Genomic DNA, 19576 nt, shown 5'->3' with positions numbered 1-19576 from the left:
GTCCAAGGTGCTGGACAAACCCACCTCAGCACTAAGGCCTTGCATAGAAGCAAAACCTAGGGGAAACATACCGCCCATCCACAGTTAACCCCTTCAGTGTCTCACAACATCCAAGATGAACATTCAGATGGACTAGGTAGTGTGCAGGCCCACAACTCCGCTGGCCATACCCGCAGTACGGTACTTACCTGGTACCCTCTCAATTGTAAACCAAACCAACAAAAGAAACAAGAATGAGGTCATTCCAGTATAAAATCTATGCCAATCTATTTTTACAATTCACAAAAGAAATCACACTATATAAATGATAAAAACATTCAAGGTGACTAACCACATGAAGGACAATTAGAGAAGCTGGACTGTAATACATATAAGCTATTTTGTCCTGTACTAAAGTGCTGTTAAATATCTGTCAGGCTTCTGGGGTAGTGAACCCCCTGGACCACTGCGGACGATGACACAAGCCAACACCTGCGACTGGAATCTAAGGACCACCCCGGTTTTCACCACAGCCCGGCGCAAAACGGGTTGGACTTGCTGTGGCGTGGTACCACCAGGTCGTTCTACAGGTGCGACTTGTCCGCAGTGGCAACCAAGGTCGAGGTACAAAGTCAGCAGGCAATCTCGTGGTCAGGGACAGGCAGGAGGTAAAGACAGGCGGCAGAGGTTTGGAGTTTGAGATGGAGCAGGAGGTCAGGGCTGGCAGCGGAGGAGCGAAATCCGGAACAGGTCCAGGGTCACACTGCAAGGTCAATACACGGAAACAGGACCCAGTTAACAGCTTTTTCTGAGTGCAAAGATCTGGCAGGGAAGGTAGGAAGAGGCTGAGTCTTTATCAGAATTGGCAGCCAATTATCGGTGCTGGTCCTTTAAATCTCCACATTTAAATGTCAGAGCCAGCGCTGGATCGAGGATAGGTGAGAGCCTTGACAGGGGCCGGGGGGCACACGGAGGAGCATGGGTGCGCCCGTGACCCGAGTCGTGGGTCACGGGAGCACCTGTGACAATATAAAATGACTATGTAGTGTAGGTACATTGGGTAAATACCCACCAGCAACGTCACAGCAGCCCCGTGTCCACCCCTGGGTCATTGCGCTGCTCATCCCTCTTCTCTCCATAGAGCAGGGCCTGTGCTGTAATATAGCAAAATATAGGACATGTCCTATATTTCTCCATGCACGGTGCTGTGAGACCACGCATGCTTACCGCACTGTGACTTGGCAGCATAGGCTGGTGCAGCCAGATATTCGTCCCCATTACTTTAGTGTGAACCCTACAGGCGATTCCTGGTTACAGATGGACCTCTCTGCCCAATGTGATCTCTAGTGAAGCTCTCTGGATGCTTTACTTTAGTCCCAGGCTGCAGTGATCAGCTGTAAGGTGTCTGTAATGAAGTTTTATTGATAATCCTTGTTCCCATGATAGCAGATAATTGCGAAAATCAAATTGTCACTGGGACAAAAAACATTATGGCTGGAGCTACAATTATAAAATATACCTGATCCGACTTACATACAAATTCAACTTGAGGAAAACCTAAAGAACCAATCTTGTAGGGGACGGTGGGAGATAAACTAAATCCGCACCAGTTTTATATATTGTGTGTATGTATACCAGCTGCATAATATAGACAAATACTGGGTTGCCGCTGGAGCATCGAGGGTAAACAGGTATTCATTTAAAAACCACTCCCTGCCTTAAGAAAACAATATGTGTACTTGATCACCTCTTTAAATGACTGGAGAACATTTTCCTGTCTGTGTAGGGGATGCGTGGCTTATGAACACAGGCTGGAGTTCCTTCAATTTTCCATCCTCTAATTCACTTCTGTCCCCACTTTGGGAAACATGCAGCGCTTAAAAGCAGGAGAGCTATTCCTGTCAAGAAAAAGAAAAGGCCATTACCTAGTTTAAAAAAAAAAAAGTGCTGTGAAGAGTGAAAGTTCCAGATGCGTTTTTCAATGTGTGTTATTGAGTGGAACTTGTGCTGCTGGGGAGCGAACTCTAAAGCTGGAGCATTCAAAGTACAGGCCTCGATCTGCTACTGGTGCTCATTGAAGGCTGCCTCAGTACAGAGCAGTATAATCATGTTTCCAGCAGAGAGTCTAACAGCTTCCAGGAGCTACAGTCCTGATCAATACCAAATGCTAAACCAGCATCACAGAGGTATGATACGAATAGCTGCTGGAAAGTGAAGGGTTAACTCTGTATCCACAGATTGCAGGCCTATTTGGGCACACTGTTAGATATAGCCCAAATGTTCATAAAAACTATAAAGCCCAACAAAAAAACATTATAGAGTAATGACATGCTCAGATAAAACCTTTTCAGGTGTGTGTGGAGACTTGTAGGTTATACTCACTCTAATAAGGATTCTAGGAGAATATGCAAAGAAGTTTAACCTTTATGGAAAAAGGAAAACTTTGCCACAATGCTCCCTCTTAGAAAGCAGGGCCCTAAAATACTCCACACACACCTGCAAAGGTAGTCACACCAATGAGATACATTCACTGGCCACTTTATTAGGTACACCTGTCCAACTGCTCGTTAACACTTAATTTCTAATCAGCCAATCACATGGCGGCAACATTTAGGCATTTACATGCATTTAGGCATGTAGACATGGTCAAGACAATCTCCTGCACTTCAAACCGAGCATCAGTATGGGGAAGAAAGGTGATTTGAGTGCCTTTGAACGTGGCATGGTTGTTGGTGCCAGAAGGGCTGGTCTGAGTATTTCAGAAACTGCTGATCTACTGGGATTTTCACGCACAACCATCTCTAGGGTTTACAGAGAATGGTCCGAAAAAGAAAAAACTTCCAGTGAGCGGCAGTTCTTTGGGCGGAAATGCCTTGTTGATGCCAGAGGTCAGAGGAGAATGGGCAGACTGGTTCGAGCTGATAGAAAGGCAACAGTGACTCAAATCGCCACCCGTTACAACCAAGGTAGGCAGCAGAGCATCTCTGAATGCACAGTACGTCGAACTTTGAGGCAGATGGGCTACAGCAGCAGAAGACCACACCGGGTGCCACTCCTTTCAGCTAAGAACAGGAAACTGAGGCTACAATTTGCACAAGCTCATCGAAATTGGACAGTAGAAGATTGGAAAAACGTTGCATGGTCTGATGAGTCTCGATTTCTGCTGCGACATTCGGATGGTAGGGTCAGAATTTGGCGTCAACAACATGAAAGCATGGATCCATCCTGCCTTGTATCAACGGTTCAGGCTGGTGGTGGTGGTGTCATGGTGTGGGGATTATTTTCTTGGCACTCTTTGGGCCCCTTGGTACCAATTGAGCAACGTTGCAACGCCACAGCCTACCTGAGTATTGTTGCTGACCATGTCCATCCCTTTATGACCACAATGTACCCAACATCTGATGGCCACTTTCAGCAGGATAATGCGCCATGTCATAAAGCTGGAATCATCTCAGACTGGTTTCTTGAACATGACAATGAGTTCACTGTACTCAAATGGCCTCCACAGTCACCAGATCTCAATCCAATAGAGCATCTTTGGGATATGGTGGAACGGGAGATTCGCATCATGAATGTGCAGCCGACAAATCTGCGGCAACTGTGTGATGCCATCATGTCAATATGGACCAAAATCTCTGAGGAATGCTTCCAGCACCTTGTTGAATCTATGCCACGAAGAATTGAGGCAGTTCTGAAGGCAAAAGGGGGTCCAACTCGTTACTAGCATGGTGTACCTAATAAAGTGGCCGGTGAGTGTATATCCCCCTCATGACTGCACTCTTTGGGCTAGTGTTTTTCAGCTAGTCAAACAGTTGCCTGCTCTGCACAGATGAGGTGAAAAATTGGGGGTAATTTATCATACGCCCCTGTAATGTAGCGCCACCAGACACATCAGGAGGAATACTGGCGTACAAGCCCTAAATAATTTCCCCTAGTGACTGTTTGCTGGTGGGGATATTTTGTCACCATCTCAAACCATGACACAAAACTTGGAAAATTGGGTATTAATTTGTGCAGTGATGCCTCCTTAAAGGGAACCAGTCAATCCAAATACACAAGGAACGCATAGGAGATGGCCTCAACTCAGCTTCTGGACCAGAACGTCCCCAGACTCTTCTGCTAGCCGCTTCTAATCTTCACCCTGGCCTCAGGATCTGGCTGCAGCCTCAGATCCTTGCTCCTTCCAAAACTAAACACTCAAAACAATGACCGCAGGGGCGTTACACTTTACTCTCTGACCATCCTATGGGCGTGTAGAGGAATACATAATGAGCAGCCATGCCCCAACACCCTCCCCCACAGGGTTAACAATGTCTTCTCCTCCTCCAGACACTCCTCAGAGGAGCTGCTAAATAATGCCTTCCAGTGTATTTATTTAGCTGCATGCCCCCCCCCCCCCCCCAGCAAGGCTCCAAGAAACGGTATCCCCTTCCCTCTAATAACATGTGGACAAGTTACGTATAAATAAAAATCACATGCACATAACATTTCAAGAGTCCAAAGGGTTTACAGAAATGAAACAATGGGTCATGTCCCATCACAACCCTATATGATCATTGTCCTGGAACAAAAAAATAAATCAGGGAAAGTACACCTCACCTTTAGTGCAATTACTAATGTGGCTTGACTTCTAGTTGCAGACACTGGGATTAGAAGACTTGTGGGTAGTTTTCTGTCCCATAGCTACTTTGTTGTTGTATGAGTTAGACTGTTCTGTGTTTGATCACTCTTTATAACATTCTGGAGTATATGCAAATTGCCATTATAAAACCTGATGCAGTAGACTTTGGAAAAATTTGTTCTCAATTTGTTCTTTTGTAAAAAATCATTCTCAAAACTTATGGCCATGACTGTATAGATCTGGTAGAGACACAGAGAAATCTGTCCTAAAAGACTTGTGTGCAACCTGCCTCGTAAGGCATAACCTTATTGCCTGGTTATAAGTATAATGGGGGAAGGGGCATCAGTTAGGAATCTACAAACTCTATATATGATGTTTAGTATATTGCTGAACAGCTGAATCTTTACCAGACACTTCTTCTCTCTGCAGGTGCACAGTGGACAGCAGAGTGACTCGTGTGGCATGGTTGAACCGCAGCACTATTTTATACACCGGCAATGACAAGTGGTCAATAGACCCCCGTGTGATACTTGTGGCCAACTCCAAGACCCAGTACAGCATTGAGATTCAGAATGTGGACATTTATGACGAGGGACCCTACACCTGCTCTGTGCAGACAGACAATCACCCCAAAACCTCTCGTGTACACGTTATTGTACAAGGTAAGTGTAACCCTAATCTGTAGTTTAATTCTGGAGGACTCCTCCCATCGTGAAGGTCAGTTTGCAGGAGACAGGGACATTTGGTCATACAAGAGAAATCTATACTTGGAAGTTTTCCACTGTCCCACTGGAGATGATATAGAGTTCTTCTGCTGCGCGGGATGAGGCAGTGGGTTTTTCCTCCTGAGTCAGATGACTATCGCTTACTGAACCTTTCATGTTCAGAACATGTCCGTTGCCAGGGAAATCACAATAAAAGCCAGACTTGTCCATTATGGTCAATAGGGAATCATTTAGCTCAAAAGAGACTTATTATGCAGGGGCTGTTGTTGTACCGCAATAAATTAGAATATCAGCAAAAAGGACAAATTCAATTTGGAACTGAAGTGCTGAAGGTTTTAGACATTGTCCGTGCAATAGATAATTCAATATTGTGGTTCCGCAAACTAGACCAACTAATAGGAGGTACAAACTATGACTCGTCTGTCTTATACTGCACTAGATGAATCATCCAGCATCAGACACAGTGGGGCACATTTACATACCCGGTTCGCGGAGTTCTCAGAAAGTGCATTTTCCAACGATAATGCACTGTGCTGCGATTTACTAAGATTGTGCGCCCGATATCCTGCATGTGTCGCTTCCCAGCTCAGGTCTGCCGGAGTTCACCTTTTTCTTCCTGGTTGGATTGTCCGATGGTACGCCCCTCAATTTGTGTTGAATGGAAGCCAGCACAGCTGTGCCAAAAAACGATCACTTGCGACACAATCCCAGCGCAGACACCTGTTAAATACCTGTCAAAGCTGCAAATCCCAAAAACGGTGCAAAGTCCAATGAAAGTGCAATCCGCGATCCTTAGTAAATAAGCCCCAGTGATTCATCTGGTACAGTAGAGGACGGTCAAATTTTAATCTGCACTGGTATAAAAACCAACATGTCCTAGACATATAAGAAACAGCTGGGGAGGGGGTTGTGTAAAAAAATAATCGTGTCCCTTTTCAATGGACCACAGAGTTCATGTTAACTTTAAGCAGCCCCCCCCCGTCACATAGCTTTTTCTTATATGTCTAGGACAGCCCCTTTTACGTATCTACCCCTTTATCTCAGAAAATTAGAAAAACTGTTAAAATTAAAAAAAACTGTTAAAAAAAATGTTATCACAGAAATGTGGGCCAAGTTAAATGTACACGAAGAAAAAGCAGGTTTGGATCCAGCACTCTATGCCAAACACGGAGATGGTCCAATGTAGAAAAATGATCCTTTATTAAAGATAAAATCATGCGGACACACAAAGCTGATTGTAAGGGATCAAATCCCTTACATCCCTTACAATCAGCTTTGTGTGTCCGCATGATTTTATCTTTAATAAAGGATCATTTTTCTACATTGGACCGTCTCCGTGTTTGGCATAGAGTGCTGGATCCAAACCTGCTTTTTCTTCGTGTTTGTTGGGCCTGTGGACGGAGGCCACGGTATGGTCTCACGAAGACCCAAAGCTACTTCGGGTTAAGCCATGCATTACAATCAGCACATTGTAATGTATGAGTAGTAAAATACACATATACTGCCATACAGTAGTACCCTAGGGTGTCTGAAAAATAGTAAAAATAAAAAAAAAAGTTAAAAAAAAAAAAAGTTATAATAAAAAAAACCTAAAAACTCAAATCACCCCCCTTTCCCTAGAACTGATATAAATATAAATAAACAGTAAAAATCATAAACACATTAGGTATCGCCGCGTCCGAAAATGCCCGATCTATCAAAATATGATAACGTTTTTTCACTGTGTTTAATCCTGTAATGGAAAATCACAGGCCAAAGTCGAAAATGGCACTTTTTTGTCATTTTTAAAAAAAAATCAAAATTCATCAAAATTCAATAAAAGTCATCAAAATCCGCAAAAAACACCCACAGCTCCGTACACCAAAGTATAAAAAAAGTTATTAGCGCCAGAAGATGGCAAAATCCCCCCCCCAAAATTTTTTTACAGGAGGTTTTAATTTTTATAAATGTATGAAAACATTATAAAACCTATATAAATTTGGTATCCCCGTAAGCGTACCAACCCAAAGAATAAAGTAGACATGTCATTTGGGGCGCTCAGTGAAAGCCGTAAGATCCAAGCCCACAAGAAAACGGCACAAATGCGTTTGTTTACCAATTTCACTGCATTTGGAATTTTTTTTCCGCTTCCCAGTACACGGCATGGAATATTAAATACCATCTCTATGAATTGTAATTTGTTACGCAGAAAACAAGTTGTCACACAGCTCTGGACATGGAAAAATCAAAAAGTTATGGATTTTTGATCATGGGGAGTGAAAAATGAAAATGAAAAAACAAAAAAGGGCCAGGTCCTGAAAGGGTTAAGGGACCTTTCAAAACGCTTAGGAAACCTTTGCTGGTGTTTTGGGTTTATTATTCTAATTTTCTGAGATAATGGGACTTATTTACGAAGGGTCGCGGATAGCACTTTCGTCGGACTGTTCACCTTTTTTCAGGGATTGCACGGCTTGCACAGGTATTTAGTGTCTGCGATAGGATTGCACTACAATACATTAGTTCAGTGTCTTGAACAAGTGTCTTTAATTAAAAAAAAAAAATAATAATAAAATATAAGCCCCTAATATAACACATTCCCATACAAACACGTAATAAAAACAAATATAAAAAACACAAATACACAAACTCCCCCGCCACACACACACACATATTTGGTATGATAGACAGAATTGTTATTGGACCCACACATTGAATGCCGCAAAAAAAAAAAAACGTTCCCCAAAAAATATCCTTTTTAATTCATACCCGTAAAAAAAAACACTAAAAAGAACTAAAAAAAGACTACTAAAAAGAACAACTCTTCTAGCAAAAAATAAGCCCTTTACCAGATTTGTCAGCTGAAAAATAAAAAAGTTATGCATCTGAAAAGATTGTGATGCTTAAATGAACAAGTTTTTCTCCAAATTAGTTTTATTTAGTAAAATTGAATAAAATACACAAAACACATAATTGGCAGCTGAAAAATAAAATACACATATTTGGTATCGCTGCATCTGTAATAATGTGTATAATAAAACAGAATCTTTATTGCACCAGCACGGTGAACACTGTGGAAAAAAAAAATCCGAAAAAAGATTTTTTATTAATACTTTTTTACAAATGCTCTGAAAAGTGATTTAAAACATGTTACACGGCCCAAATAAGACCACTAAAAAACAACAAAAAATAATCAACCAGATTAGTTAGCTGAAAAATCAAAACATCTAAAGGGTTAACAAACTTCTTAAAAGTGCTTTTTCATACGTTGAGGGGTGTAGTATTGGGGTAATTTACTAGTCTTGCTATTATTTTGGCCTCTCATAGGCCATTGAAAGTTGAGCAGCTCGGCGGGGAAGCGATGGATGCAGGAACTCAGGCGTATCCCCAAATCGGGGATCACGAGAAAATAGTGTCAAAACCCCCGGATATCTTATAGCGTTCCAAAGCTATAACCACACAGGGCAGATTTGAAAAATGGGGCCCCATCCTAGAGTCCTGGGGTTAAGAAAGGGACTAGAGGTGTATATTCAATTGCATTAGCCTGTTTTCCTTGCACATAAGGGAAATATTTCCTCTTGGCTACCTTGTTAGGCAGCTCCTTTACCTGTACATGTGGCAGTCTGGTAGGGTAAGGGTGTTGGCTCTATTTCTGTTTCCAGAAGCTGAGGTGCAGACATGTTATATAGACTCATTTTCTGTGACCTCTGTCACTTGCATATGTCTTCTTAAACTCGTTGATTTCACTTTCCTTCACGCTCCACAATCTCATGAGCAGATCTGTTTACAAGCATGACATGCTTCATCACCCTTCATCACCAACTCTAGAAATGGTGTCATAAATAATTCCTAAAAGTACAACCTGAGAGGAATATTTCACTCTCTTGTACATTCCCTCCCAATATCTTGGTAGAGGTCAGGTATAGAGAAACATAATGAAAGACTAGAGACTATGTATGTGCCTCGTAACGTCCCATTCACTAGTTCACATGCTGGAGGTTGCAGATTCCGTAAAATGATCTGTACACAATAAGCACTGGTTCATGAGATGGTTCTGCTGCCATGTTCCCTCTTCCCTAGTGTATACACCAAGGATGTTGTTACACCTGCCCTTCCCCCATAGTAAGTTTGTGCTGGAGGGTATGACCTGGGGAGATGGGGTGACTCCTTTGAGCAGATTCCACAGATAGAACAATAATTACATTGTCCAGTAGATGAGAGAAGCAGACACATCTCTATCTATAACTGGAAATCAACTGATGCTGTTTAACCAATCTGTGGGCTCAGGGATAACGACCAATCAGCATAGATGTCACTGCCACTCACACGTCTCGTCTATGGTAAACGGCTGTGACTGCTCCAATAATTCACTTTGTACCTAATTGCAGATCTGCAGAGCGCACCTCTTGTCCTCTCCATCAATCCCTTATTTTCAGCGGCAGAGCTGATCCTTTGTTATTAAATGTGTAATGTGAAGGCCAAGAAACAACGGTAGTGCACATGTGAATATCAGCATTGACATGGCCTCATTACCATACAATGCCTCAATGGGGAGGTATTGATAGCTGTGTACAGGAACAGTTCACATATAATGAACAGTAATTTTGATTTACCTTTCTCAATACAAGTTGCATGGAACATGGAAAGATGATGGAGATGACATTACAGTGGCCATCGGAGTCCAGCCATCTGGCTATAGATAACTCTGAGAAGGTGCTATGAAGGCAGTCACCCCACTATAGATCACTGTATTAGAATTAAAGCCTCAAAAGACATTAGATCCTGTTTAAAGGTCACAGGGATCTGTCCTGGTTCTCTTGTACCAGTCCTGCCCAGGCAGATGATTCTTTTTCACATTGGTAAGGAGCAGGATGAAGAGTTACATAGTGTAGAAAGCAATCAGATGAGCTGTTTACCATAATGACCACGGAGTGGTGGCCATGGTAAGCTGCCATCACTGTTCACATGTCTCTGTACATTGTGATGTCTCATATTGATCACTTTACGAGGAGACACTCAAAGTTTATAAACTCACACGACATTATAAAGTATTCGTATTGATGAGGCCTTCAGCTTCTCGCAGTGTCAGTACATTCTGGAGACATGATGTGTCTCATTTGTTTATGGATTTGTCAGTCCTTTTTCTGCACCAACTTAACCCTATACATCAGGGCCCCAGAGAACGGCAATGGTAAATTTGGGTTCTGACATCCATCCAGGGCCCCATTGTGGGCCCCGCTACGACTGCTACAGCGGTTCTTATGCCTCTGATATGCCTCTTTATACAACTGCCAATTCCCCACCGTAACATTAAGGCCTTATACACATGGCCGGGTGGAGGAGAAAGTGCTCTTCATGGATTCCCTCACCATAGAAAGCTGAGAAGCCTCCGAGGTCCAGCAAAACATAGGACAAGTCCTATATGATACAGGCGGTCCCCTACTTAAGAAAACCCAACTTACAGACGACCCCTAGTTACAAACAAACCCCTGGATGTTTGCAATTTCCTGTACTTTAGCCTTAGGCTACAATAAACAGCTATAATAGTTATCAAAGGTGTCAGCAATTAAGCAATTTATTGTTAATCCTGGTTATGAGTCACAGAGTCCAAAAAAATTCTGGCTGGGGTTACAATTATAAAATATACAGTTCCGACTTACATACAAATTCAGCTTAAGAACAAACCTGTACACTGCCTGCTCAGCGCAACATGACCAGGTGCCATAGACTTCTAGAAAGGCCTAACAGTGGATATCTCTGGTTCGATATTATTGACATATTTTGGTAAAGGTTTATACAATTTCACTGCTTATTAAAAAAACTTCAACAGCAAAAATATTTTGTTTAGTTATGTCTGTTAATTCTATTAAAAAAATTTTTATTAATCCCAAAAGGACGCACTGCAGTCTTTTAAATGCCACCGGCGGCATCGGCAGGTTAAATACGCACAATCAGTGGTAGCACCGACCACAGGTATTAACGGTGGGTGTTTCCTGCAATATGCAGCAAACACCTACCTCTGTATGAAGAGGGCTCCACCCATGAGCCCTCTTCATAAAGACTCCGCACCGAGCGTGAACTGATTAATTACATTTTTATCAAGTTAAAGTCTCACTTGTTATAAAAAAATGTATGTAAAACTGTTCCAAAGATATCATCTTTTAACCGCTTGTGCCTCTGCAACCAGTTTTGTCTTTAAAAACCAGACCTCATTTTTTGATTCTTACTTGTGGAGGTTTAATTGAGAAATCTAATTTTTTTTATATGGTATGCTCATTTAGCAAAAAAAATTGCAGCTTACAAGGGGTTAAAGGGAAAAATGCATCTCAAATTTATTCCAAAAATGAAAATACCCCATATATAATTATAAGCTGCTGTTGAAAATATAATAAACTGTGGTGAAAACCACACCTCTTTTAGCTACCTTGTAAGGCAGTCCTTTTAACATCAAGCATGACTTAAAACCCAAACCAGTACAGGCAGTCCCCGGGTTACATACAAGATAGGTTCCATAGGTTTGTTCTTAAGTCAAATTTGTATGCAAGTCGAAACTGTATATTTTATAATTGTAGATCCAGACAAAAAAAATGTTTTGCCCCAGTGACAATTTGAGTTTAAAATTTTTTTGCTGTAATTGGAGCAAGGATTATCAATAAAGCTTCATTACTGACACTTTACAGATGATTATTGCAGTCTGGGACTGGGATTGCGTCATCTGTAAGTCGAGTGTCCTTAAGTAGGGACCGCCTGTATATTCCAGAAGAAACTGACTCCCAACTGTAGACACCCCTGTTTCAACCATTCAAGCACCATTAGTTATATGGAGGGCAGCTTTGGGTGGATTCTTTTTCAGGTGCCGTTATGCACTTGGCAAATCCCCATGGTACCAGAACCCTCAACAAGAGAATTTTAAAATGTAGACCTCTCAAGAATTTTATCAAGGATTTTATAATGCATTAGATATTCATGTAGGGGTATAGTGAAATGTCATAAGTCATGAGTAACAAATGAAAAAAAAAGGAAAATTTTAAAGAGGCAAATTTTAAAGCATTTTTTGATGCTTGGGCAAGTATCACACTGATAAGTGCTGTTTTTTCGGATCCCTCTTCTTGCACGTAGCATTTTTGGGGTCACCTTTTCATCTGTGTTGGGGATGCTTGGGAAGGAAAGTTTTGGAAGGGGACAATGCAGCTTACATTATTGCCTGATGAGGAGTCTTCCCCTACTCAATCCCAGAACAGCTCCACACTTTCCAGCAAACCTGGCTACAACAAAAGAGTCGTAAAGTGCAAAGTGCATTATAGATATGTATGCACAGCAGAAACCGACAAGATATTCTATATGTTACAGTGAATTTTTATACTGTTATCTCAATAGAATTTACCTTTTACTTTTATTTCCCTACAGTTCCACCCCAAATCCTAAGCATCTCTGCAAATATTACAGTCAATGAGGGGAGCAATGTGACCCTCCGCTGTCTGGCGACTGGCAGACCTGAACCAGCAGTAACGTGGAAACATTATTCTGGAAAGTGTAAGTATGTGTACATTTTAGAATATGTAAGCAGGTTACAGGTTATATGATTATAAGCAACATATAGATTATGATAAGAGTAACCCTTACAGCAGAGTGTGGGACCTGTGTAATGTTTTACCATTGGGTTTTTTTCTCGTTTTCTCTTTCTTCTTTCTTATTGTTTTGTTTTGGCTGATGACAAGTTATTTTTATGTATTTCTTTATTTATAAATTGTATGTTAAAATATACTATATTTGAAAATAAAAATCTGCATAGTAAAAATGTTTTTAAAGAAATAAAAATCACAAAATGCTAAAAACCCCCCTTTCACTATAATGTTTACATAAATAAACAAGTGAAATAATAAAAACATTGGAGAGATTTATCATAAATCTCAGAGCAAAACTGTTCTAGTTGCCCATGGCAGCCAATTAGAGCTCACCTTACATTTTCTCACAACTGCTTAAAAAATTAAAGCTGATTGGTTTCCATGGACAACTAGGATAGTTTTACCTCAGAAACTTGTTTGGTATCGCTGCTTCAGTAAAAATCTGTACAATAAATCGGAAACATTATTGGACCCGCTCAGTGATCACCATTATAAAAAACTGTGAAAAACTCTAAAAAAAAGTTCATATTTCATCAAATCCCTTTACAAAAATGTTTCAAAAAGTTATGTGCGCCAAAATGGTAACACTGAAAATAAAGATTTGTCACATAAAAAATAATCCCCCAACCGAAAAATAGTTATGCCTCCGAGAAGATGAGGATACTATAACAAATGGGATTTTCTCTATATTAATTTTTCTTCAGTAAAATTGTATATATATATATAAATGAGGGATCACCGTAATAGTAATGATCGATGGAATAAAGATAAGATATTTTTACAGTAAGCTGAGTGGCCCAAAAAAAAGTGCAAAAAAAATCTGAAACCAGAAATTATGATTTTCTTTTCCTCCATACAGAGTTAATAAAATCTCATCAATAAGCTAAAGATCAACTTAAATAACGTGTTTGTAAAGTGCATATAATTTCGCAGAAAATTTTGCAGCTTTCAGCAGTAATGTCATGTGACCATGGTGACATCATCACACCTGCAAACTGTACACCATGCATATATCTTATCACATGAAATCACATCATGCTTGCATGTAGGTATAGAGAGGAGTAGAAGTAAATAGCGGCTGCTGTTATTTCATGTGATCAGATACATACATGGGTACAGTTTGCTAATGTTAGGAGCCTAGAGGACCTGAGATAATGTCACCCTGGTTACATCACATTACTGCTGAATGCTGAGAAAGGATGGGTAGGAGCTACTGTATTCAGCCCGAGGAGGCCACGTCCCCGACGACTCTCTATAGATACCCCTGGATACCAGATAAAATGATAAAGTTTATTTATGGGGTTCTGAGGGAAACAGTTTTTAGCTATCAGAAGGATGTCAGTTAGTTAATGGGGCTCCATCGGAACCTGCCACTAGCTGCATTTGTAAAAAAAGATTTGAAAATGGGCCGTGTCAGAAAGGTGCAAAATGGTGATTAAGGGGTTAAATGCAATATACCGTGTGCTGGTTACCGATCGCATGCATTTCCATGGAAACACACATGCAGGCTGAGGCCCTCCCCCAGAGCTTCCGTTGTGTTTGTAAACCCAATGCCGGTGCCACTCGTGGTGGGTATCAATATAAAACTCCAGCTTGTACTGCAAAAAAAGGACACCTTGCACTTTAAACCAAAGTATGAAAAAGTGTCTGAATATGGACACTGATATTTTTTTAAGCAAATTATACAAATGCCCAAAGAATAAAGGGGATGTGTCCTTTGGACCGCACAGAGATTATAGGTTATAAAAACTAATCATCATGAAAACAGCATTTTTTTTGAGGTTCCACCACACTTGAAATTTGTTTCCAGTTTTCTTGTACATTACACAGAACATTATACGGTAGCACTAGGAAGTATGGCTTCTGGAATGAGGGAAGTTAAAAAGGGAGCACGAAAAACTTAAAAGGGTAAGTCCTGGGGGGATTAGAGTGGTTGGTAAAATTTTTGCCAAATTGTGGAACCTTGACTATCAAAAGGTCCTGGCAGGGCAATTGTTCATGGACAGATAGAGATCACATGACCCTCCATCTGCCGACATTTTATGGTCAGGAATCAGAATGACTGATGAGGTAAGAGACAGGAGGATTTACCTCACATATAAAGAAAGCAGAGCAGAACTTTGAATAAATTACCTAATATCCTGCCCCCCACAATTACACATACATTACAAAAATATGAGGAAAAGCGGCCAAATCCTTTGATGGCTCAGGGACATCAGAGGAGTTTGTTGGACTGACAATAGACAGCAACTAGACAGTTCTCTAATGCACCAGATTAAAGAGCGACACATTAGTACATCTCCTCCATTGATGTGTGTGCATGCCTCCTGCAGATTACAACGCAGTTGCTATGTGATGTAGCACTACACAGACATGTACATTGCGTAGTTGTGCAGGAGTTACACATTTCATAACGAACATTTTTCAGGAGGTTTTTCACATTTTGTGCTGGATATGACTCATTAGATAAGAATACACATGCAGAGTCATGACTGTGGAGGAGGCATGTGTATATATATATATATATATATATATATATATATATACACACACTATATATAGGGTGTACAAGGGAGGAGGTATGTCCCTGAACTCTTGGCTGCTGTGTAGATGATGCTTTCATTTGGCTCTGCTTGGCTTTTGCTTTCTTTATGTAAAGATTCACAAATGCCTTTCTTGCTGCTCCCTTGGTGGTCGGTTTTAATTGGAGCATAATATTTAATCTTAGTAATTATACCAAGTAACTTCACAGCAAGGTCAGATAACAAGGGATAGAGCTGGAGCCTGGGGTTGTCATTACAGACAAGCTCGTACGTCCACATGAACATGGATAATTCCAGTATAATCAGGCGTAATCTCAGCCAGCCCCATGACCCCATCGTCGGTGTACCTGTGCCCCTCAGTCAGTGATCGCCTCCCCCCCCTTTAGAGGCCTCCAGATAAGCAGCTCATGTCATTCCGGAGCAGCAGCTCTGTGCTTTTTGTCTCCTATCTGCTGCTTAATTAGCTCCTCTAAACCCTCCACACATTTAAATAAAACTCTCATTTTGCCAACCTGAGAAGGACGAGCACATTTGCATATTAAGTGTAAGATCTAATTAAAACTCTACACATTTCTATTTCCACTTTTCTTTCTCTGCAAGTTCCCTTGAGCTGCCAGCATCAGAGTTACTCTGTCTGCTGTCCCCATTCTGTCACTCGGTAAAGTCACAGCAAGGCTCTGGCTCTATCACATGGTGACTAAAGTGTGCAAGGAATTAAGAAGGCGTAAGGGAACCAAGCAGGTAGCACAGCTCACCATTCCCTGTATGAGATGGTATCTTATGGCTTTGTTCAGGGCCCTGCTATTTCTGTAGGGATCATTGTTCTAGCTAAACAGAATGCATTAGTATACATGAAAGGAAGTCTGGAGGGTATTGGTCTCTATGGAGGAGTTGTTTGACAGGGGCCCATAAGGTGCAGTCTAGGTCTGTATGTGGCAATTGTCCTCTTGGGGAATATGAAAGTAGTTTGTATGAAGAGAAGCTCTCGGAGAGGGCACATACAGGGTCGTTTTCAGCATCAAGCAGGGGGTGTGACTGCCTGGGGCACCAGTTATTTGAAGCAGGTGGGGGGGGGGGGGGCGCTTTCATTGTATGTCTTTACAGAGCCCAGTTCTTGTACAAGCATTGTTTTTTGGTTCTGTTTTGCTGTACCAAGCCTGATTTTGACGTTGTATATCTGTTCTGTACAGATGTGCTATATTAATTGTACAAGCATTACTTTCATGTTGCATTTATTAAGGTTCCTGGTTCTGGTTCTGTATTTATATACTTAGCTTAGTTCTAGTGCTGTATTGAAAGCTCAAAATGCATAGGTCTGCCTATTCCACCCTTTCCCATGGGATGGCGACAGTCAGTCATATATGAATGGATTAATAATACATATCCCATGCAGTGTGAGTCATTTTCCCTATCATGTGGCATGGCCATGGACCAGAAATAGAGGAAAATACATTAAATGAATCATTCTGCAGGAGACAACAATATACTGAATCCAGTACTGTAACTAACATAACTGTGAGCCTTATTCTTAATGCACATTTTAAGATTGAATGTATATGTGCATTTTAATCCAGTATCTTAGGTCATGGGGCATATTCCTGCGGTGTGCGGATAAGAGAAGTATCATTGTAGGAATCCTCCTTGACAGTTGAATTAAGATAGTTGTTCTATCCAGGATGACTTCCCCGCTGTTAGAAGACGCCCCTGGTGACTCCTAGAACTGGATGCATATTTCCCCCCATATATTCAATCCTGTAAAACTAAATAATCCTTGAATATTAGGTGGAGGTGCAAGGGGAACCATTTCTAGTTGTTGTTTAACTATCCTAGCCACCATAATTTTGGTTATTTGCTACTAAACTGTATTGTAGGATTGGCAAACAAGAGCACCCAGAACCCTATCTGTTCCACTCCCAGGTCACCATTGTTTAATGGGATTATTGCCCAGAACCTCAGTCTACACTGCCCTTTGTATAATCCACCCCGCCCTTCCCCCGTATAATGTCCCCCTTATAAGGGTCCATATTATATAATGTTTTGTGTCTTTTAGCCACCTCCATACTGCATGGCCCCTGTGGACCTCATATAAAATACACCCTGAATGTGTTCCACCAACCAATACTGCTCTCTTCCTGAAGCACCTCATTTTTAATGCCCCCTTCAATTTTGCCCCCACTTGTAAGGGGGCTTAATTGCCTTTAGTAGGAGCCTATTTCCGATGTTTGGTTATATATGGACACTTCCCAAACAGAAGGAAAAAAAACAGTCTGTGACTACCACTCCATTTCTTCTTAGCACTAAACGGTTCTTCTTATGACATTTTGTTTTTGGTAACTACAAATTGTTCTGAATTGATATTAATCCCGGAATCAGAGTCAGCAATGATTTACTGTGCCTCTGGTGTGGCGCCCTCCCAGCACCGGCAATAAATTTACTTTACTGACCATTAGAGAGAAATGGAATATGCAGAGCTGTGTCGTATATTTAACCCTTCACTGAGTTATAAAGATGCTGCAGTAACACTAAGCACTGCTGGGATTATGTGTAATAGAGGGACAACCAGCAAGAATTTCTTCAAATAGAATCCACAAACTAAAAATTGTATGTTAAACTCTAGTCAACCCTTTTTACTGCTGTCACATAATGCGGTCCACATTGCCCTGCACTATGCCTTTGATATAAGCTGCCTTCTTGTTTAGTGAAGTAAATTGTCAACGGTTCTTTTGTCTTCAGCTCTTAGGTTTGTTAATGATGATGAATATTTGGAAATAACTGGAATCACACGGGAACAGTCAGGCCAATATGAATGCAGCGCAGCCAATGAGGTGGCAGCCCCTGCAGTGCAGCGTCTTACTGTCACAGTGAACTGTGAGTATATGTCATTTATTTTGTTCAACATGTTATATTTTTTGACCAAAAAAACCCCAGTAATCACATTCCAACAATTCAGTCAATTAGCAAATTGGTCACTTCATAATGAAACCAAATCGCAGTTATGTAGCTCGAGGGGGTGTCTACCAGTAGTTTTAATGTGCAAAACTCAGCATCAAGGCTGTAAAAAATGGATTTACATTCCAGGACTTGAAGCACTGGGTAAGTGTCTTCTCACTGCTGTGCACTGAGATCTCTGCATTATTTCTTTCCCTATGCTCATAGTAACTGGAGTAGCAGATGTTCAGTTGGAAACTACAGTAGTCACTCAGAGCAGTTGGGGCTTAAAGGGAACCTGTCATCAGAAATAGGCCTAATAAACCACTACCAGTATGGTATCAAGCAGCTGCGCAGATTCTTGATCATGTTTTGTAAAGCGCTACGTAATTTGATGGCGCTATATAAATAAAGATGATTATTATTATTATTATGTTTTATTCATGGTCTGGTGTGGTGGCATCATCCAGAAAATCTACTTTAAAGTGAGATGTTACTTAGTTTTTTAAAGTCAAGGAGGTGGAGAGTTTAACATTGAAGTCAAACTTTCCCTGCCTTAGAACGCCCCCTTGACTTAAACTGGTGGCCCTGCATCCAAGGACATCATTAACCAGATCTCCTGAAGTCTGGCGCATGATGTCAATCACACAGGTGGAGGTGTTCAGAAGCAGAGAGCTTGACTTCAGTGTAAAAATCTCCGCCTCCCTGACCTTATACAACCAATTTACATCTCACTTCAAAGTTGATTTTCTGGATGATGCCACAACACTGGGCCATGAAACAAACATGATCTAGAATCTTTTCAACTGCTTGACAACTTACTGGTATTGGTTTATTAGGTGAATGTCTGAGGACAGGTTCCCTTTAAGAGCAGTTTAGGTTCAAGATCTCTACTCTGTTACCAATAACATACACAAAGGTTTTCTACAAAGATCTACACCTACCTAACACCTTTGTATGATCAAAACTGCTGATAGATTCCCTTTCATTCATCATTCAGTAATAGTTTGTTGGCTTAAAGCAGATATATATTTAAACCTAGTCCAGCAGTACATTTTGACCCAACCTTTCTTTTGTCTAGTGTATTTTTTAGTTTTCATGCTGTTGTTTGTTTACTAATGTGCTATAACAAACCTCTGAGGCCATCACAAAACTGTAGTAATACTTAGTAAAAATAGC

General features: G+C 41.0%; 1 protein-coding gene across 4 annotated transcripts in view; it reads left to right on the top strand.

Moving 5' to 3' along the window:
* Nucleotides 1-19576, top strand: part of LOC140135351 (opioid-binding protein/cell adhesion molecule homolog) — a 289772-nt gene that overhangs the window by 265287 nt on the left and 4909 nt on the right. For all 4 annotated transcript variants that reach the window (XM_072156743.1, XM_072156744.1, XM_072156745.1 and 1 more), the window contains 3 exons: nt 5030-5262; nt 12709-12834; nt 18203-18337. In XM_072156743.1, coding sequence (XP_072012844.1) covers nt 5030-5262; nt 12709-12834; nt 18203-18337 — 494 coding nt within the window. The remainder of the gene's footprint in view (nt 1-5029; nt 5263-12708; nt 12835-18202; nt 18338-19576) is intronic.

This window comes from Engystomops pustulosus, chromosome 6 (assembly GCF_040894005.1).
Source record: "Engystomops pustulosus chromosome 6, aEngPut4.maternal, whole genome shotgun sequence".
Taxonomy (NCBI): Eukaryota; Metazoa; Chordata; class Amphibia; order Anura; family Leptodactylidae; genus Engystomops; species Engystomops pustulosus.
The sequence above is the reverse complement of the archived record's forward strand: the minus strand, read 5'-3'. Positions and strand labels throughout refer to the sequence as shown.